This window comes from Lontra canadensis, unplaced genomic scaffold (genome assembly GCF_010015895.1).
Source record: "Lontra canadensis isolate GAN:19392208 unplaced genomic scaffold, GSC_riverotter_1.0 scaffold122, whole genome shotgun sequence".
NCBI classification, from domain to species: domain Eukaryota; kingdom Metazoa; phylum Chordata; class Mammalia; order Carnivora; family Mustelidae; genus Lontra; species Lontra canadensis.
The window spans coordinates 2420023-2440888 of record NW_022631116.1 but is presented as its reverse complement, the minus strand read 5'-3'; the positions used below and the strand labels follow the sequence as shown (position 1 = coordinate 2440888).

The 20866-nt window shown below is 39.4% G+C and overlaps 1 protein-coding gene across 18 annotated transcripts in view; it reads right to left on the bottom strand.

The window, feature by feature from the left end:
• Positions 1-20866, bottom strand: part of NCOR1 (nuclear receptor corepressor 1) — a 152705-nt gene that overhangs the window by 107102 nt on the left and 24737 nt on the right. For all 18 annotated transcript variants that reach the window (XM_032841349.1, XM_032841355.1, XM_032841365.1 and 15 more), the window contains 2 exons: positions 13538-13665; positions 3553-3745 (listed from right to left, as the gene is read on the bottom strand). In XM_032841349.1, coding sequence (XP_032697240.1) covers positions 3553-3745; positions 13538-13665 — 321 coding nt within the window. The remainder of the gene's footprint in view (positions 1-3552; positions 3746-13537; positions 13666-20866) is intronic.

The window sequence follows — 20866 nt, the reverse complement described above, 5'->3', positions numbered from 1 at the left end:
CAGGTCATGATCCTGGAGCCCTGGGATGGAGTCCCATATTGGGCTTCCCCTGCTTTGCAAGGAACCTGCTTCTCCTCTCCCTCTGCCTCTCCCCCTGCTTGTACATGCTTTCTCTCTCTTATCAAATAAATAAATAAAATCTTAAAAAAAAGAAAAGAGTTGGGCACCCTATGCTCTGCTGTCAGGAATACAAATTGGTCCCACTCCCTAGCAGGGCAAAAAAAAATAACCATGAAAGCCTGAAAAATATGTTGACTCTGATCTGAAATCGATCCTACTAATACGAATTTACCTTAAGGGAAGAAGTAAGAATAAACACCAAAAACTCAGCCTGAAGTACATATATCATTGCTCTAATGAACAAACAGGTAACCTGCATTTATGACAAATTACTTTATATCCATATATGGAATACTAAGTAACCCCCCAAAATATAGCTACAAACTTAACTGACACAAAAAGAAGCTCATGACATACTTAAGCAAAAATAAAATTACATACAATGTACCAAGTGAGCACATTAAGATACCCACCAAAAGACAGAAGAAAGGACCAGAAAGTTAACAACTACCTCTAACTGGTAAGGCTGTAAATTACTTTCTCCTTCAGGCTGATCTAATTCTTCTATAAAAGATACACCTGGGCTTAAAAACATTAAAAAAAAAAAACAAAACTAAACTAACAAATGCTAATTCTTTCAAAATCCCTACTTCTTAATAAAATAAAAAGTCTAAATAAATAAAATATAAAAAAGAAAAGGGGTGGGGGCAGTGCCTGGGTGGCTCAGTGGATTAAGCCTCTGCCTTTGGCTCAGGTCATGATCTCAGGGTCCTGGGATGCAGCCCCACATCGGGCTCTCTGCTTGGCAGGGAACCTGCTGTCCCCTCCTTCTCTGCCTGCCTCTCTGCCTACTTGTGATCTCTGTCTGTCAAATAAATAAATAAAATCTTTAAAAAAATAAATAAATAAAATAAAATACAAAGCCATGGTTTACAACTTAGTGAGGGGGAAAAGTAGGACCAGGAGGTCATGGATTTTCATTTGAACTCAGGAGGCATCACCTATGGCACTTACTTTTCCTTAACATCTGTTTTCTCTACTATCAAATGGAAAACAGAATATACTATGATCCAACAAGTCACATTTTAATGAATGAGACTTTAAGATCCCTTTCTGCTAAAACATTCAACAGCTATAAATAACATCCATAGTAATTTATTCAGCCATGGAAGAAGACTTTTATTCACTGTATCTTTTTTTAATGCTATAAAACATTTCTTATAAACCCACAGACTATAATAGATACATTTCACACGGTGACGCAAGCCTCAAAAATCCCAGAAGTTAAGCTCATTTCTAGCTTATCACAAGAGCTTTTCCCCTACCTAACCTATTATTTTGCACATTTTCAAATTTATGTAAAACTTGAAAGAACAGTAGAATGGATAAGCATCTGTCCTTTATTCTTCACTGGTTAATCTTTTGCTATTTTTGCGTTCTCTCTATATGCACACACCTACCTTCTCTTTTTTTTTGGCAGAACTATTTGAAAATAAACTAAAGACATTATTCACTATCTTTTCTTTTATTTTTTAAGGTAGGCTCCATGTCCAGTGTAGAGCCCAACGTGAAGCATGAACTCCCACCCTGAGATCAAGACCTGAGCTAAGATTAAGAGTCCGACACTTGACTGAGCCATCCAAGCACCCCCTTATTGACTGACTGATTGATTGACTGAGAGAGGGAGTGGGGGCAGAGAAGGGAAAGAGAGAATCTTAAGCAGGCTTCCACACTCAGAGTGGAGCCCAACTTGGGGCTGGATCTCACAACTCTGAGATCATGGCCTGAGCCAAAATCAGGAGTTGGATGCTCAACTAACTGAGTCACTCAGGTGCCCCCATATTCACTATCTTTTAAGTCATTTTTCACTACATAAAAACTCAACAAAACTGTGTGGGTACTTATTTATCTGATCTCATGTTGAAAAGGGCCATTAGCCATGAAGGTAAATAAACATTATGGGAGAAAGATCTGCTAACAAAAAGTGGGGAAGCGGGGGGCAGGGACAGCAAAAAGGTTAACACTACACTGTTAAAAGAGTATCAAAGAAGTAGTTGATGATTTCTAAAACAAATACTTATTTAGTACCTACTAAGTGCCAGGTACTTCCTAATCTGAAGACTTAATGATAAGCAAAATACACAGTTAAAAAAAAGATAAACTCAGCAACAAAGTAAGGGCAAAATGCACAAACATGCATTTCACAAAAGGCAAGTAAAAATAAACACAAGAAAAGGTTTGATCTTAATCTTCTCATAAATTCACAATATACACTGTGTGAAATATCACAAAATATAGTTACATAATAAAAGTAGTTCGCTCTAACATTATAAAATTACAGGTCAAACTACGGAGAGAAACCAAATGTCCATTAACTGATGAATGAATAAAGAAGTAGCACAGGGTGCCTCAGTGGCTTAGTCAGTTAAGCGTCTGCATTTGGCTCAGGTCATGATCCTGGGGTCCTGGGATCAAGCCCTGAGTCAGGGTCCCTGCTCAGTGGGGAGTCTGCTCCTCCCATTCCCTCTAACCCCCACACCTGCTCTGCTCTGACTGATGCTCTCTCTCTAATGATTAAGAAAAAAAAAAAAAACAGTTGTGATATGTATCTACAATGGAATATTACTCAATCATCAAAAATGAAATCTTGACATTTTCGACCATGTGGATGAAGCTAGCTGGTATTATGCTGAATGAGTAAGTACGAAAAAGACAAATACCATATGGGCTCATTCATATATGGAATTTAAGAACAAAACCAGATGAACATATGGGAAGGGGGGAAAGAAAAGAAGGAGAGAGGGAAACAAGTCATAAGTGACTCTTAAGGACAGAGAACAAATTGAGGGTTGATGCAGGGAGGTGGGTGGGGGATGGACTAGGTGGATGAGGGGGTTAAGGAGGGCACTTGTGATAAGCACCAGGTGTTATATGTAAGTGATGAATCAGTGAATTCTGAAGAAACCAGTATTATACATTATGTTAACTAAAATTTAAATTTTAAAAAAAAGTGCAGGTAATGTTTTTCCTCTGTATTTTCAAGTTTTCCAATGAAACTATTTTTCACATAAATTAGAAAAAAAATTTATTATCTTTACAAAAATTACAAGCATGGCAATTGTAACTGAATTTAAGGGGATTATTTTAAATTTAATTTAAATTTAACAAAACTGTGGTCACCTTGAGAACCACTGACCACATTTTACAGCCCAGCGAGCCGGTACAAAGTGCTTGAGATTCATTCAATAGCAATTTTTCTTTACAGCAGTCCTCAGATTGTTTTCATTTACCAAAAGTCAAAAGTACTGATTTTAAAAGTCTGGAGCACTAAGTGTGTGGTTTTCAGTTTTGTTTAACAAAATTTTTACTTTCCCATAGCACTAGCCTTTAGAGACTGGCATAATCAGACTTTCTTTCGGGTGCTGCGCCTGGCTATGGCTAAATCAACATTACAGACCGACAACTCCACAGGGGAAGAGAACAAATATTTACCTTCTTAGCATCCGCAGAAGACCTCAACCCTTCTGGCAGCGTGTGCACTACAGGTAAGACCGCAGCGCTGACACGCTGGAAATGGGGATCGGAAACCTGCTCCAGACGTGGTCGCTTGGATTCCAGTGAATCATGATCCACGGGGGATGGCCCCGGGTGAAACTGTTCATAGCCAGTTCTCCTTTCTTGAGGCCTAACACATAAAAACGAAAGAAATGCTTGAAAATTGTAAAATGATGCACAACTTCCTGATAACATTCCTGGCTGGACTCTGAAATAAATGAGAAAATTATGCTTACCTTTAAAGTGAACCCCTGCCCCCACTTCCCCCAACCCAGAAGAAGAATATACATAAAGTGCTATTAAACTTCTAACTCTAATAGAAAGAAGATTCTTCAGGGGAGATGGAAGTGGCAGCAGGAAAGTGAAAGATCTAACAAAAGATTTCAATTTGCAGAAAATTTAGAGTTGCTGAGAAATAACCCTAAAATATTTTTTAAAATCTATGCCATGATAATTGAATTTAGTACGATCTTAACTAGAACAGCCACCATTTTGAACCAATGATAAAAACAAGCAGGAAAAAACAAATCTCCCAGCAACTGTACATGGAAACGTAAATGACTTGAGTTGTGATACTAAGACTTAAAGATGAGTCTCTTGAGTGGAAATGTAACATTGCTTTGAAATTCTGACCCCCAAAATACATATTCTGTCTAGCTTCTGCAAGCATGTAAGTGTCTTGAAAGTCAGGAATCTGTCTCTGATCCTTTACATGAAGTACTATACCGGGTACCATGTGTGGGTGTTCATTAATTTCACTTTCCCTTTCCTACCGAAGTATTTACAGAAGGAACATTTTACTTTGTGGCCAAGCTTTAAACAAATGTCTCACAAAACATTTCTCAATGAAAAGGATTATCACTGTGTTTCCTTTTTATTATTTTTTAACTTCTTTTTTTTTTTTTTTTTTTAGGATTTTACTTATTTATTTGACAGACAGAGATCACAATTAGGCAGAGAGGCAGAGAGAGAGGAAGGGAAGCAGGCTCTCTACTGAGCAAAGAGGCCGATGTGGGGCTCGATCCCAGAACCCTAGGATCATGACCTGAGCCAAAGGCAGAGGCTTTAACCCAATGAGCCACCCAGGCGCCCCAACTTATTTCTTTTTTTAAGAGAGGAGGTGGCGGGGGGCAGAGAGAGAGGGAGAGAAAATCCCAAGCAGGCTCCACACCCAGCCCAGAGTCCAACCCAAGACCATGACCTGGGAAGAAATCGACAGTCAGCTGCCCAACTGACTGAAGCCACCCAACCACCCCATCACTGGGTTTCCTTTTTAGAAGAGATGATGAAATAAACCCTGATGTCTTTAAAATTATATTTCAAAATCTGGGAGCACCAGTTTGGCTCAGTTAGTTAAGTGTCTGCCTTCAGCTCAGGTCATGATCTCAGGGTCCTGGGATCAAGGCCCACATCAGGCTCCCTGCTCAGTGGGGAGCCTGCTTCCCTGTCTCCCTCTGTCCCCTTCCCTGCTTGAGTGTGTGTACACGTGCGCTCTCTCGGTCTCTCAAAAAAGTATTTTTTTTTTTTAAAAATCTGAAATCTCGTTCAAGACATAAATCCCATTATCTTCTTAAAATCCACAACAATGTCGCAAAATATAGTGCAGCAGAAAGCCTCAAGAAGACAAGGATGGCTGCTTTTGCCATTTGTCTTCAATATAGTACTGGGAGTTCTTGTCAGAACATTTCAGCTAGAAAAAGAAATAAAAGGCCTCCAAATCTGAAAGGAAGACATAAAGTATTTCTATTCAGATGACATAATCTCATATGTAGAAAAATATCAAGAATCCACCCAAAGTTAGAGCTCATAAATAAATAAAAGCAAAACTACAGCATACAAATTCAACATGCAAAAATTAGTCGTATTTCTATATACCAGCAATGAACAATGTGAAAATGAAATTAAGAAAACAATTCCAGGGACGCCTGGGTGGCTCAGTCAATTAAATGTCTGCCTTTGGCCCAGGTCATGATCCCAGGGTCCTGGAACTGAGCCCCACATCAGGGTCCTTCCTTGCTTCATGGGGAGCCTGCTTCTCCCTCTGCCTGCCACTCCCCCTGCTTGTGCTCACACACCCTTTCCCCCCTGTCAAATAAGTAAATAAATTAAAAAAAAAAAAAGATTTTATTTATTTATTTGAGAGAGAGAGAGCACACACTAGCAGCGGGGAGGAACAGAGGGAGAGGGAGAGGCAGACTCCCTGCTGAGCAGGAAGCCCACTCAACTTGTGGCTTGATCCCAGAATCCTGGAATCATGACGTGAGCTGAAGGCAGGCACTTAACCAACTGAGCCACCCAGGCGCCCCAGAAAAGCTTTTAATATCCAGAATATACAGAAATCCTTCCCACAAATGAAGAATAAAAAGACATCCCCCTTCAAAAAAAAAAAAAAAAAAAAGAAAGAAAGAAAGAAAAAAGAGAGAAGAAAAACCGGCAAAGGATTTGACAGACATTTTTCCAAAGATATACAAATTAACACATGAAAAGATGGTCAACATCATTCATCATTAAGGGAACACAAATCAAAACCACAATGAGGTACCATTTAATACCTAGTAGAGTGGCTTAACTTGTTTTTAAAAAAGGGAGGGGGGATAACAAGTGTTTATGAAGATGTGGAAAAATTGGAACCTGGTGCAGTACCCCTGGGGATATAAAAACTATATAGCCACTGCGGAAAAATTCTGCAGTTCTTCAAAAAACTGAACACAGAATTACCATATGACACAGCAATCCCACCTGGTGTACGAGGTATATATCCAAAAGGACTGAAAACAGGGACTCTGACACAACGGTACTAAAAATGGACTCAAACAGACACTTGTACACCAGAGTTCAAGCATCCTTCACAACAGCCAAAAGGAAACAACCCTTGTCCACTGACAGACAAACGGGTAAATAAAATGTGGTATATGCTTCATCCAGTGGCCACAAAAAGGAATAAAGGTCTGACACATGCCACAATATGGGTGAACCTTAAAAACATTATGCTAAATGAAACAAGCCAGACACAAAAGGCCAATTATAAGACTCCACTGATATGGCAAATTCATTGAGAAAGAAAGTGGATTAGAGGTTACCAGGGACTGAGAGTCGAGAGGGGGCGGGGGAATTATTGCCTAATGGGAACAGAGTTTCTCTCTGGGGTAATGAAAATGTTCTGGAAATAGTGGTGATGGTTGCACAATGTGGATGTTTTTAATGCCACTAAACTGGAACATTTTAAAATGGTTAAAATGGTAAATTTATGTTACATTTTACCACAATAAAAAAGTTCACACACAAATTAATTCTTAGAATCATGATTAATAAAGACTCGCCTAAGAACTAAAGAGAGATCTGAAAGGCTACCACAAAAATTTTATATTAGAAGGTTGCTACTACTTGAAAGGATGATTTACACTCTCTTTCACCAGTTAGTCTTTTCCATTCACTCAACTCAGTGGACTCTGACTTAATCCCCCATCGTTTCATCATATTACAAGAGGTCACCACTCACTAAAAGTCAGCAACGATCTCCTGATACTGAAAGCAAGGGAATATTTTTAGACATATGCTGACCCGTCTGCTACATCTTATCCTTTACTCACTCCCTCCTTCCTGAAACTCTTCCGCCTCTCGGTTTCCAGGACACTGTCTGCCCTGCTTGTCATGGTCTAACATAACAATCTTCTGCTGGCACACACAGCGGTTTTCCACGGGGAAGCACAGATCATTTTAAAACAGTTAATTTCCAGATATTCCGAGCTTCCTGATCCACTCTTTACCTACACTGACCTGCTGCATAACAAACCTGAACCTCTCGCCTCTCTGCTTCTCCCACAACTGCCCTTCTCTCGCGTGCACACCCAAAAAGCTTCCGGCTCAGCCTTCTTGGACCTGCCACTGGAGCACTGACCCCCAAGTGTAAATACCACCAGGGCTGCAAAGAAACAAATCCTTTCTGCAAGCCAACGGTTCCCAAATGTGTGCTTTCAACAAACTTGAAGCTCAGTTGTTAACATTTTTGCCTTAGATAAATATGTGATTTAGGGTATACCCTTCACGAGAAATTGTTTTTGTGAGTAAGGTTTCATGGTACCTTCATAAGAATAAAACAGAAGAACAGAGTACATTCTGCCTTTATTCTATCAATAAGTAATATTTTGAAAACAGCCCCGTCTATCTCATTAATGCATGGATGCATTTCCATGAAATTTTACTTATATTTGATAAATTTCTCATTTTCTTTTTCTTTAAGATCTTATTTATTTGTCAGAGAGAGAGACAGAGAGAGCGAGAGCACACAAGCAGGGAGAGCAAGAGGCAGAGGGAGAAGCAGGCTCCCTACTGGGAGCCCGATGCAGGACTCAATCCCAGGACCCAGAGATCAAGACCCCAGCCAAAGGCAGATGCTTAACCCACTGAGCCACCCAGGCGTCCCATGTTTCTCATTTTCTTAAATGACTGCTGTTCTGATCAATCTTGTAATTATAATTATATTTCAATGGTATACATATAAATGTACCAAGTTTTTTTATCTTCTTTTAGAAACAGATCCTTCTACATATTTTTTTTTTGGTAAAACAGGAGATAGGCTGATCAATAAATGACTCTCAACAATCAAAATGAATCACATTAGGATACATTTTGTGGAAAAAAAAAAAATCAACAAATGCATTCCAAGGAAAAAAGGAACAAAATAAGAAGTTCTGCCAGGGACAAGTTTGTTCATATACAGTATCATTTTAAGCGGATGAGCCCAGCCAATCACTACGGTAGTTAGATTCCATCAGATAAGCTTAAAGTGTCTTGCAGCAGTTTTGCTTTAAAACAGCAATATACTTTCCAGATGACAAATTATCTTCACCTTTTAAGACGTATGAAAAACTTCTGATGTCAACTTAAAAATGTGTAATACATCTTTTGAGAAACATGCAAATAGCCAGTTTGAAGACCACTATTTCAAAATCATCTTTCTTTCCTTCCTTCCTTTCTTTCTTTCTTTCTTTCTTTCTCTCTCTCTCTCTCTTTCTTTCTTTCTTTCTTTCTTTCTTTCTCCTTCAGAGGTTTCTGCCTCATGGTATCTTTAGATGTTGGGGACCCTCTGGGTTCATCTTTAAACTCTGGTTCTTCTCATTTTCCGCCCTCCCTGGATCACACGTACCAATCTGGGTCCTCCCCTGAGCATGATGGATACATCTCCATCTGGAAGTTTCACAGGAACCTCAAACTTAACTCTTACCAAACTCAAGCTTTCTTTCCCTCGCTGCTCTTTCTTCAATCTCTAGCCCAGTGTCACGGTGATGGAACCAACAGCCATCCAGCAAGCTGGAAACCTAACGTTCATCCAGGTCTCCTCTGTTGCCTTTGCCAACTGCCAGGACTCGGCGGCCTCACCTCCTGACTCCAGCCTGTCTTGTCTCAAACTCCATTTCACCACCATACCTTATGCCCGCACTCTTTCTCTTTCGGGTCTCTCATATATTCTCTCTGCTTCTAGTCTATCCACTTCAAATTCATTCCCCACAGAGCAGCCAGAGGTCATCTATCAGACCAGATAGATAGTTTCATCTATCAGAAACAAGGATCCAGCATTAGACTAAAGCCCCAGCCCAGCCCCTCAACAAAGCACTCAGAATGAGGACCACTGCTGGTCTGCAAGAAAATTGTGTGTGAAATATCTATAAGCAAATACAATCCTCTGGTACACAGGGACTGGCCAACTGGCCAAGAGGGATTTCAGCCCTCAATTGTCCCCTCAACCTACAAAAGTTAACTTCCAAGTATCACATTTCACCTCTAGTGAATCTGCCCATGAGATTTACCCAAGCCAGAAGGTAGAATACACCCAGTGCAAAAGAACATAAGGCTAAAAGAACACAGGACAATTAAGACAAACACTGAGTACAGAAAGTTCTCTTTCCATCAAGAAATCAGGCTAGGGATACATGGGTGGCTCAGTCAGTTAAGTGTACGTCTTCGGCTCAGGTTATGGTCTTGAGGTCCTGGGATCGAGGCCCAGGTTAGGCTCCCCACTCAGCAGGGAGTCTGCCTGTCCCTCTCCCTCTGCCCTATCCCTCACTAGTGCTCGTTCTCTCTCTCTTTCTCTCTCTCTCAAATAAATAAAATCTTTAAAAAAGAAAAAAGAAATCAGGCTATTTCTCATTTCAGCTTGCCCATCCTTTTTAGAAGACCAAAACTACTCATGGATAAATAAATGTATAATTTAACATTTAAAATCTCAAAAACAAATGCAATTTTATATTGGAATCCTGGGGGAGTTAAGCATGAAATCTGCATTTTAAATGAACATACTGCCTTTTAAAAACCAACACCAATGGAAAGGTACTGCCACTTTGGAAAAACAGTCTAGTCATTTCTCAAATGGCAAACAGAGAACTATCATATGATAAAGCAATTCTACTCCTAGGCATATTCCCAAGAGAAAGGAAAATCCATGGCCACATAAAAATGTGTGCATGAATGTTCCTACCAGCATTATTCTTAACAGTCAAAAAATGAAAACTCAAATATCTATCAACTGATGAATAGATAAATGAGGTATAAAAAAACAAACATCAGATTTTCGTACCAAAAAATTTCTGTAGACTTTAAACTTAAAAGTTCTTATATTTTACTGACTTCCATGACCTCCTAATACCACCTTTAAATATGTTTAAAATGAATTAAAGTTATTAGTCAGGTTTTTTACTGTAATATACCTATACCTTATCATTTTAATTTTAAAGAAGAGATAACCCTCATTTAGGGGGAATATGTCATAAGGTTCATAGCTATTCAAGAACAGTGGTACACAAACATCATCTACAATTACATCAACCGGTTTTATTTATGCCTAGCTATGGAAGGCTATTCTCTGAAACTAAATTTAATTCACCTAAATTTTCAAATTTACCAGCATGATTTGGCTTCTCTTGTTGCTCAAAGGAAAACCAATTATCTGAGTATTTCAGTGAGTTTTTTATAATATCTGAAATGACCTCAACTATTCTGCATCTTTTCTTTTCTTTTTTTTTTTTTTAAGATTTTGTTTATTTGACACAGAGAGAGACAGCAAAAGAAGGAACACAAGCAGGGGAAGTGGAAGAGGGAGAAGATGTGGGGCTCTCAATCCCAGGACCCTGGGATCATGACCCAAGCCGAAGGCAGACACCTAACAACTGATCCACCCACGTACCCCAAATAAATAAATAAAATCTTAAAAAAAAAAAAGACAGGAATTTTTTTATTAACCTAACAATTCAAGTCACCCCTGAAGCAAAAAATACATTATGTGTTAATAAAATACAAAAATAAAATAAAACTAAAGGCAAAAAAAAAAAAAAAAAAAGTAGTATTAAGTCACTCCAGGCGCACTCTTCAAGTGCATATCTTTAAACGGTCTCCCAGTATCTACATTACCTCTAGGTCCTGTTTTATCATTTTTCACTATCAAGATTTGCTACTGACGTTCAGTGATGGAACCATAATTCATCTAGGTGCCTCACACAGACTTTTCACCCAAGGAGGTGTGCAGCTTTACTAGTCCTTTCACCATGGCTTCCATTTATTGGCTGAATTCCATCACCTAGAAATTCTTCAAGAAGTTTTAGTTTCATGTCTAAAACTGTGTGCCTGTTGCTTTTGTTCTTAAAATTAAGTGGCATATAATATTCTTAAGATCTCAATGTCTTTTTCTAGCTACTGCTCTACTATCTTCTATCACTGTAGTAGCTTGAAGCCAGACTCTTTTTCCTCCCTGTCAAGAATTTTTTTTTGCTTCCTGGATTCCTGATTCTTTCACTTACCCTTGAACTTTAAGAACTGAACCAGGATCTGTCTTAGCGTCGATAATTCTGTATAAGTGATCCCTGGAGCAAGATAAGCCCCATCAGTCTGCAGAGCTCTTCCTTCACTTTACCAAAAAAAAAAAAAAAAAAGCCTTCTTCTTAAATTATGAATATTATTTCCTTTCCTTTACAGGTTCTCCACCTCAGAAACACATGGTCTTATGATATGTTGGATGATTTTAATTTATCCTCCATATTTACCAACTTCTTTCTAATGGCGTTCATTTTTATGCTTCTGCACCACTCCGATTATCTCCAGACTTTCTTGAAAGACAAAAGTCTAAATTTTAGCCACACCTGTTTCATTCCTCTATCTTATTTTATATATTGAATTTATAGTGGTGAGCTTGGGCGCACTGGAATGTCCAATCTTTCATTTTTATCTAATTGGGTTGCCTTGTACCTTTTAAAGACCCTATTATTAATTTTACTTCTCCTGTAGCACATAGCACTGAGGGGGAGCAAGTTCTTCAGTTTTCATCCTCTACCCAATGGGGTCTTTATTTTTCACACTCTGTATTGCTTTCTTTAATTTTCTTTTCCAGGCATGTCTTTGCCCCATTTCTAGCATCGTTACTGTACTGCTCGGGTACACCACGTGCAGCCCTACTCAGATTTTCTCTTTGGTGTAGAATGGGGGGGGGGTTCCCTTTGTGGGGCATTTGTCTATAGGTAGAGGACTGGGTTTGGCTTTCTATATTTTTCTACAGCCTGAGGGAACAGGGAAATGGGGCAAAGGAGAGGGAAATTTGGCTGGGGCTATGATAGCCTTTGTTGAGGATCCTGGTTTCCTCTACAAGCTAGACACGTAACCACTCATGAGGGCTCTGGCTCATCACTTTGGAAAAAAAGCACAGCACGCCTGCCCTTCCTGCAAGATGGCACAACAGGATTCCCAAGCAAACAACTCATCACCACTACACCCTCACCATGTATGTTTTTCTCAAATCCAGGAGTACTTATGAGAAACCCTAGGATTTTACTGACCCTCTTTCTTCCTCTTTCTTCCTTCAATACTTCCTTTTCTTCCTTCAATACTACTTCTTTGAGAGCAGAATTAGAAACTAGGAGGCCACGTCATGCAAGATTCTTCTAAGTCCTTTCTTGAGTGCCACTTTTCTGAGTTTATAGCAGTGTGGCTGTATGCCTTTCCTTCTCTATACAGGATGATTTTTGGTCATTTTTTGAAGAGTTATTTTTGTATGTTTGCTAGATATTATGGAGGAGAGTGACCTCAATTCTCTCCACAACATTCACCAAAAAAATGTATTTTATAATAATTTTATAAACACAGCCAAATAATTTCAATCCTTTTATCATCTTCAAACCTGAACAGTAAACATATTTTTAAAATAGAAAATCACATTCTTTATAAAAGTGCTAAAACAAGAAACCCAAAAAGGCCACTTAATAAAAAGAGCTATTATATTTCAAAATACTTTAAGAGCAAGGATGGGGTAAGAGAGAGCAGAGATGTAAGGACACTGGGGAAAATGAATGTCTACCATGAACAGGGCCAACAACTCCTCTCCTTTGAGGACACTGCCATTACTATTCTCAAAAGTACAAGTGAGAAAACTAAGGTTTGAGGAGTCTGCATCAGTAATTTGCAACCCTAGCTGCCAATGAGAATGACCTGGGAAACTCCAGACATACACGGACGCCTGGGCCCAATCCCAGGAACTGATTTAAATTCTTCTGAGATGGGGCTTGGGCATCAAGTTTAAAAACCAAGGTGGTTCTATCATGCAGCCTAAATTATGAACACATTTATACACACGACCAAGATTACAAGCTGACCAGGACTGCAACCTAGGTCTACCTGACTTCCCACTACACAGCAGAACTATGAATCTGGAAACAAGATCTAAGAGGTTTTTTTTTTTTTTTTTTTTTTAACTATTGTGGTAACTACTCCAAAATATCAACAAACATAAAAGAGCTCAAAATGTAAACGATAAATGACCCGTCATGGCTTGGTTATACAATTATAAAACATAAAAACCACGTTAAACCCAATGGCACACCTGTGAAGTACACACACAGTTGAGAAGTTCTGTCCCAGATGAAACACAAAAGAGAGCCATTACCTGTCAGAACCCGGGTGAAATTCTGAGAGCAGGGAGGGTCGTCTGCGAAGCTGCTGCTGCTGCTGCAGGAGCTGTGATGCCTGGCTGACTTCAAGATGAGAAGAACGATAATCAGGGACTGCAAATTCCTAGTATTAAAACAATCATAAATTACTTATTAGCCAAAAAGTGAAAAGCGTCATGAAATTAAACCACGTATAAATGCACAGAGGCAGTTACGGGCCACTAAGTATGGAAGGAAACAGCAATGATGATTTCCACCTTTCACTGGTCTAATTCGTCCCCATCAACCTAAAATAATCAACATTTTAACTGAGTATTGTTCAAAAGAATTCAAAATGAAATTTGGTGTTCAGTCTGTAGTTGACTCATTCTCCTAAGAAACATGCATTACAGTAATTTCCCATCTGTATTATTCAAGCAGTAAGATCTCAAACTCATGTGTTCAATATGAAATCCTAAAAAGTGCTCCAACCTTAAATTCAAAATGGGTGAGCAGGAAGGGCCACAGAAGCCGCTGAGTTAAATCCATGTATATCGGGGGCGCCTGGGTGGCTCAGTGAGTTAAGCCTCTGCCTTCGGCTCAGGTCATGATCTCAGGGTCCTGGGATCGAGCCCCGCAGCATCGGGCTCTCTGCTCGGCAGGGGGCCTGCTTCCCCCTCTCTCTGTGCCTGCCTCTCTGCCTACTTGTGACCTCTGTCTGTTAAATAAATAAACAAAATCTTAAAAAAAAAACAAAAAAAAACCAAAAAAAAAAAACCATGTATATCTACAAATGAAGAGAAAGAAGTCCAGAGACTCAACCTGCTAGTTCAATGTAATAGTTTCTCCACCATTCCAGGTGGGCGTTTTTAATGTTTGTTCTCATACTTTTGACTTTCTGTTGAAAAGACAAAAGCTTCTTTTCAAAAGAAATCTATTAACATTAACAATCATAAACAGATACTTATACCTAGAACTGCCAAATAACCCAGGAATTCTCCTATGTATACACATGAGGTAATTAAAAGCATATGTTAACACAAAAATTGGGATACAAATTTTCAAAGCAGTGTTATTCACAATAGCCAAAAAGCAGGAAGAATCCAAATGCCCAGTGACTCACAATGGATAAACAAAATGTGGTGTATCTATACAATGGGATGTTAGTCAATCCTAACAAGGAGTGAAGTACGGTAAAACCCAGATGAACCTAGAAAACATAATGCTAAGTAACTAGAGAAATAAAAGACCACATATCTTATGATTCCAGTTATACACCGCGTCTATAGGAAACAAATCGACAGAGACAGAAAGTAGATTAGCGTTTGCCAGGGAATGGAGGGAAGACAGGAATTGGGATTAACTAGTATGAGGTATGGGTTTTATTTTGGATGACAGAAAAGTTCTGGAAGGGGTGCCTGAGTGGCTCAGTCAGTTAAATGTCTGCCTTTGATTCAGGTCATAATCCCAGAGTCCTGGGACTGAGCCCCTGCGTCAGGCTCCCTGCTCAGCAGGGGAGTGTGCTTCTCCCCTCCCTGTGCCCCTCCCTCTCCATGTGCTCTCCTCTTACTCACCACTCAATAAAATCCTCAAATAAAAAAAGTTTTAGAATTAGATAATGGTAATGGATGCCCAACACCGTGAATATACTAGAAGCTATTATATTATGCACTTTAAAATGGTGACTTTTTTTTTTTTTTTAAGATTTTATTTATTTATTTGACAGAGAGACAGACAGCAAAAAAAGAAACATAAGCAGGGGGAATGAGAGAGGGGAAACAGGCTTCCCACCAAGCAGGGAGCCAATTGTGGGGCTTAATCCCAGGACCCTGGGATCATGACCAAAGCTGAAGGCAGATGCTTAATCAAATGAGCCACCCAGCCACCCCAAAATAGTGAGTTTTATATGAATAGTATGTCAACAAAAAATTTTTTTAATCATAAACAGAATAAAACTGAGCAGTACATACTGAAACAAGGAACAGATAAGAAGAGGCAGAGAGCCCACATAACAGTAAAACATAATTTTACGTAGTCTAAGAAAAAATATCAGATACAAAGTTGGAAACATAATCAAGAAACACTAAACACTAAAGAAAACTCAAACCCCGTTTTTTTAAAATATTTTATTTATTTGAGAGAGAGAACATGAGCACCAAGAAGGGCAGAGGGACAAGTAGACTGCCCCCTAAGCAGGGAACCCAACAAGGGGCTCAATCCCAGGGCCCCAAGATGACAAGAGCTGAAGGAAGATGCTTAACGGACTGAGCAGCCCAGATGCCCCAAGTCAGAACCACTTTTTAAAAAGCACCATAGGGAAGCCTGGGGGGCTCAGTGGGTTAAGCCTCTGCCTTCGGCTCAGGTCATGCATGATCCCAGGGTCCTGAGATTGAGCCCCACATCGGGCTCTCTGCTCGCTAGGGAGCCTGCTTCCTCCTCTCTCTCTCTGCCTGCCTCTCTGCCTTCTTGTGATCTCTGTCAGTCAAATAAATAAATAAAGATTTAAAAAATAAAAATTTAAAAATTTAAAAATTAAAAAGCACCATAACTCACTCAAAAAAGAATTCACATCCAAAGAAATAGATAAAAGACTAAGTAAAAAAGACACAAGTATAAATTATATCCCCCAAAAAGGGACCAAATAACATTCTAAGAAATAAAAAGTTGATCAATAAAATTAAGCAAGAGTAGAACAGAACAGGTGAAGAGTAAGCGAAAACAAAGACAGAACAGAGGCATTCTCTTATAACACAGTGAAGCACAGAGCAACAGAAATTAGAGAAGAAATGTTAAAAATGGGGCTAGATTAAACCATTCCAACCTCCCATACCCACAGGTGAAGAGACAATATTCTAAGAAAGAACGGCATTTCTCAGAAGTTAGAAAAGACAAAGTCCTTGCATTTAAAAGGGCATAAGAGAAAAGCTGGGGATAGTTTAAAAATTAATTCATCACACTGGATGGACACAACAAAAATTTCAGACAAGCAAGGATAAAAAGAAAATTTGACTAGGTGTCATAAGAAATAGGAAACAGGTTTCCTACAAAGTAACAAGGACCGTACTAAACAGTCTTTTCATCCACAACATTATATAGAAGGAAACAGACCGGAGAAAAACAACTTCAGAGAGACACAACTTTGAACCCACAAATTCAATAACCAAACCGTCTCAAATTTTAGGACTACAAACTTTTCAGAATTCAAGGACTCCAAAAATGTACCAACCACAGGCTCTTTGAAAGAATCTCTAAATAATGGACTATCCAGAAAGACAGATTGAGAGTAAGAAGTGAAATGAAACAAACACCAGGGCATGCAGGTTCCAGCTGTGAATATGTAACTGTCCAGAATGATATTCCCACAGTAAACGGCCAAAAAAGTGGACAAAATGTAGTTAACTATCCTCAGACACTGGAAAACAGGATACACAGGTCTCAGTCTCTGAGAAAAATCACAGAAAGAGGGGTGAGTCCTGTTACACTGCAAGCTTTCTGCCTGGAGGCAATTTCCACACTGCATCCCTGGGAAGGGAATCCGAACAGCGCCCTTATTCCCTCAAGAAGCAATCACAGTAGTTTGATAAAGCCACATGGAGAGCATTTCTGGAGACCTTCTGAACAGAGGGAATCACATACAGAAAGATTTCCAGAAATGTGAACTTGGGCTCTCCTAGGTCATTGGCTGAATTCCAATCTGCAAGTGCACAGAGAGCACAGCTCAGTCCTAAACATCTCTGGTTGTTCTTAGAAAGAACACTTTGAAGGAACTGTAAAACAATTCCCAGAGCTTACACTGGGCCAGAACTCATTCAAATTTCCTCCAGCCAGCAGGAAGAAACCTCAGTGAATACATGAGATAATCACTAAATACCCCGGAAGAGAAAAGTTTAGATGTGGAAGACAAATAAGACTTAGAATAAAGACTTTTCTAGACTCACCCTTAAGAGTTTAAAACTAAACCTCAAAAGTTAACTGCCTACCAGAAGGAATCCAACTTTCTTTAAAGGAATACAACAAAACGCAGTACTCAAATGTATAAAATTCACAATGTTCCTATTCCACTCAAAAATTTAAAAAATCCAATGTCTGTAATGAAAATTTCCATAGATAAAATTAAAAATAGGTTGGAAACTGCAGAAGAAAAAAAAACAGAAAAAATAAAATGAATAGAGGTCTGGTGATCTGTAGGATTAATATTAAATACATGTCAGGGGGGGGGGGGGGGGGGGGGGGGTGGAAACCCTAGTCGGAGAGGAGACAGAAAAACATATCTAAAGAAATAAAGGCTGAAAATTGCCCAAATTTTATGAAAATTATAAATCCACAGAAGCATGAAGTTCAGTGAATGTCAAAGACAATAACATATACATTCAAAAGGTACAACAGGGGCACCTGGGTGGCTCAGTGGGTTAAAGCCTCTGCCTTCGGCTCAGGTCATGATCCCAGGGTCCTGGGATCAAACCCCGAATGGGGCTTTCTGCTCAGTTGCTTCCCCTGCCCCCACCTGCCCCTCTGCCTACTTGTGATCAAAATAAAAAAAAAAAAAAAAAAAAAAAAGCTTAAAAAAAAAAAAGGGCACAACAAAGGCACATCATAATCAGATTGCTGAAAACAAGTGATAAAGAGAAAATCTTAAAAGTAACCAAAGAGGGGAAAAGATACTTACATATAATAAAGATAAGAATGACCAAAGACTACTGGTTAGAAACCATACACGCCAGAATACAACAAATGGCATCTTTTAAGGGGCTGAGCCATAACTTAGAATCCTATATCAAGTAAAAATATTCTTTAAAAATCAAGCAGAAGGGGCACCTGGGTGGCTCAGTGGGTTAAAGCCTCTGCCTTCAGCTCAGGTCATGATCGCAAGGTCCTGGGATTGAGCCCCGCATGGGGCTCTCTGCTCAGCAGGGAGCCTGCTTCCCTCTCTCTCTCTCTCTGCCTACTTGTGATCTCTGTTTGCCAAAAAAAAAAAAAAAGATTCTCTCTCTCTCCCTCTTCATCTGCCCCAACCCCCGCTGCTCAAGCACACGTGTCTCTCTCTCTCTCTCTCTCAAAAAAAAAAGGTGGGGGGGGGGATCAAGCTGAAAAATAAATAAATAAATAAATAAATAAATAAATAAAATAAAAATCAAGCTGAGGGTGTGTAAACCTGGTGATTCACAAACCTGTACCCCTGGGGCTAATAATACATTATATGTTTATTAAAAATTTTTAAAAATTATTAAAAAAAAAAAAAAAAAAACTGAGGGACCCCTGGGTGGCTACTGGTTAAGCACCTGCCTTCGGCTCAGGTCATGATCCCTCGGTCCTGGGATCAACCCCCCACCATCGTGTCTCTTGCTCAGCAGCGAGTCGTCTTCTCCCTTTACCCCTCCCCCTGCTATGTGCTCTCTCTCTCTCTCTCTCAAATAAATAAATAAATAAAATCTTAAAAAAAAAAAAAATCAAGCTGAAAGGGCACCTGGATGGCTCAGTTGGTAAAGCCCCTGGCTCAGGTGGTGATCCCGGAGTTATCGGGTCCCTGCTCAGCGGTGAGTCTGCTTCTTCCTCTGGCCCTTCCCCCTCTCATGCTCTCTCTCTCTCATTCCCTCTCAAATAGATAAATAAAATCTTTAAGAAAAAAGTCAAGCTGGGGCACCTGGGTGGCTCAGTGGGTTAAGCCTCTGCCTTCGGCTCAGGTCATGATCCCAGGGTCCTGGGACTGAGTCCTGCATCCGGCTCTCTGCTCAGCAGGGAGACTGCTTCCCTCTCTCTCTTTGCCTGCCTCTCTGCCTACTTGTGATTTTTCACTGTCAAATAAATAAATAAATAATCTTAAAAAAAAAAAAAAAAAAGAAAAGAAAAAAATCAAGCTGAGATAAACTATTTCAGATAAATAAAACGTGACAGTACACTGCCAAAAGACCTGCACTAAGAGAAATGATGTTTTTCAGGCATTTTTGCCTGAATAGTATCAAAAGTAGTATCAAAAGGAAACTTGAATAGGGCTCCTGGGTGGCTCAATGGGTTAAGCCGCTGCCTTCGGCTCAGGTCATGATCTCAGCGTCCTGGGATCAAGTCCCGCACTGGGCTCTCTGCTCAGCGGGGAGCCTGCTTCCTCCTCTCTCTCTGCCTGCCTCTCTGCCTACTTGTGATCTCTGTCTGTCAAATAAATAAATAAAATATTTTTTTTAAAAAGTAAATAAATTAAAAATTAAAAATTAAAAAAAAAGGAAACTTGAATATACACAAAGCAGTAAAAGATTCCAGAAATGTTATATATGTGGGCACTTAGAGAAGAACAAATAATAAAGAGCAGAAATCAATAAAATAGAAAAGAAATGGTGAAAATGGATGAAACTAAAGTTATTCTCAGAATAGAATCAATTAAATTGATGAACCCCTAGGCTAGACGAATAAAGAAAAAAAGGAAGTGAAAAACACTATCAACCTTAGGAATGATATCACAACAGATCTCAAAGACACTTATAAGATAAAGGGAATAGTATGACAACTTACATAATTTATTGAACAAAACTTCCCCAAACTGACTCAAGAAAAAAAAATAATCTGAATTATAGCTATTAAAGAAACTGAATTCATAATTTAAATTCTTCACACAAAGAAAATTCTAGGCCCTGGTGACTTCACTGAAAAATTTTATCAAACTTCTAAGGAAGAAAAAATACTAATCCCACACAAACTCTTTAAGAAAATATAGGAGGAAGAAACACTTCCCAAGCTAACAACGTTCTTTTTTTTTACTGAAGCATAATCAGCATACAATGTTATATTAGTTTCGGGTGTACAACATATTGATTTGACAATTCTAGACATTACTCAATGCTTCCCCTGACAAGTGTAGTCATTGGCTGCTAACAACATTCTTAATGGTCAAAGACTGAATGCCTTCCTCTTAAGATGAGAAATAAGTCAAGAATGTCACTCACCTCTTCAACACTTTTACAAGCAATGAAAGACAGTACAATAAAGAAGAAAAGAGAAAAGACATCCAGTTTGGAAAGGTACAAGCAAAACTCTTTATTCTCAGGATCATCTTACAGGATCATCTACACAGAAAATCTTATGGAGGGGCACCTGGGTGGCTCAATGGGTTAAGCCTCTGCCTTAACTTAAGCCTCTGACTTAACTGCCTCTGCTCAGGTCATGACCCCAAGGTCCTGGGATTGAGCCCCACCCACATCAGGCTCTCTGCTAGGCAGAGAGCCTGCTTCCCGATCCCCCCCTCTGCCTGCCTCTCTGCCTACTTGTGATCTCTGTCAAATAAGTAAAATCTTAAAAAAAAAAAAAAACCCTCAGGGCACCTGGGTGGCTCAGTGGGTTAAGCCTCTGCCTTGGGCTCA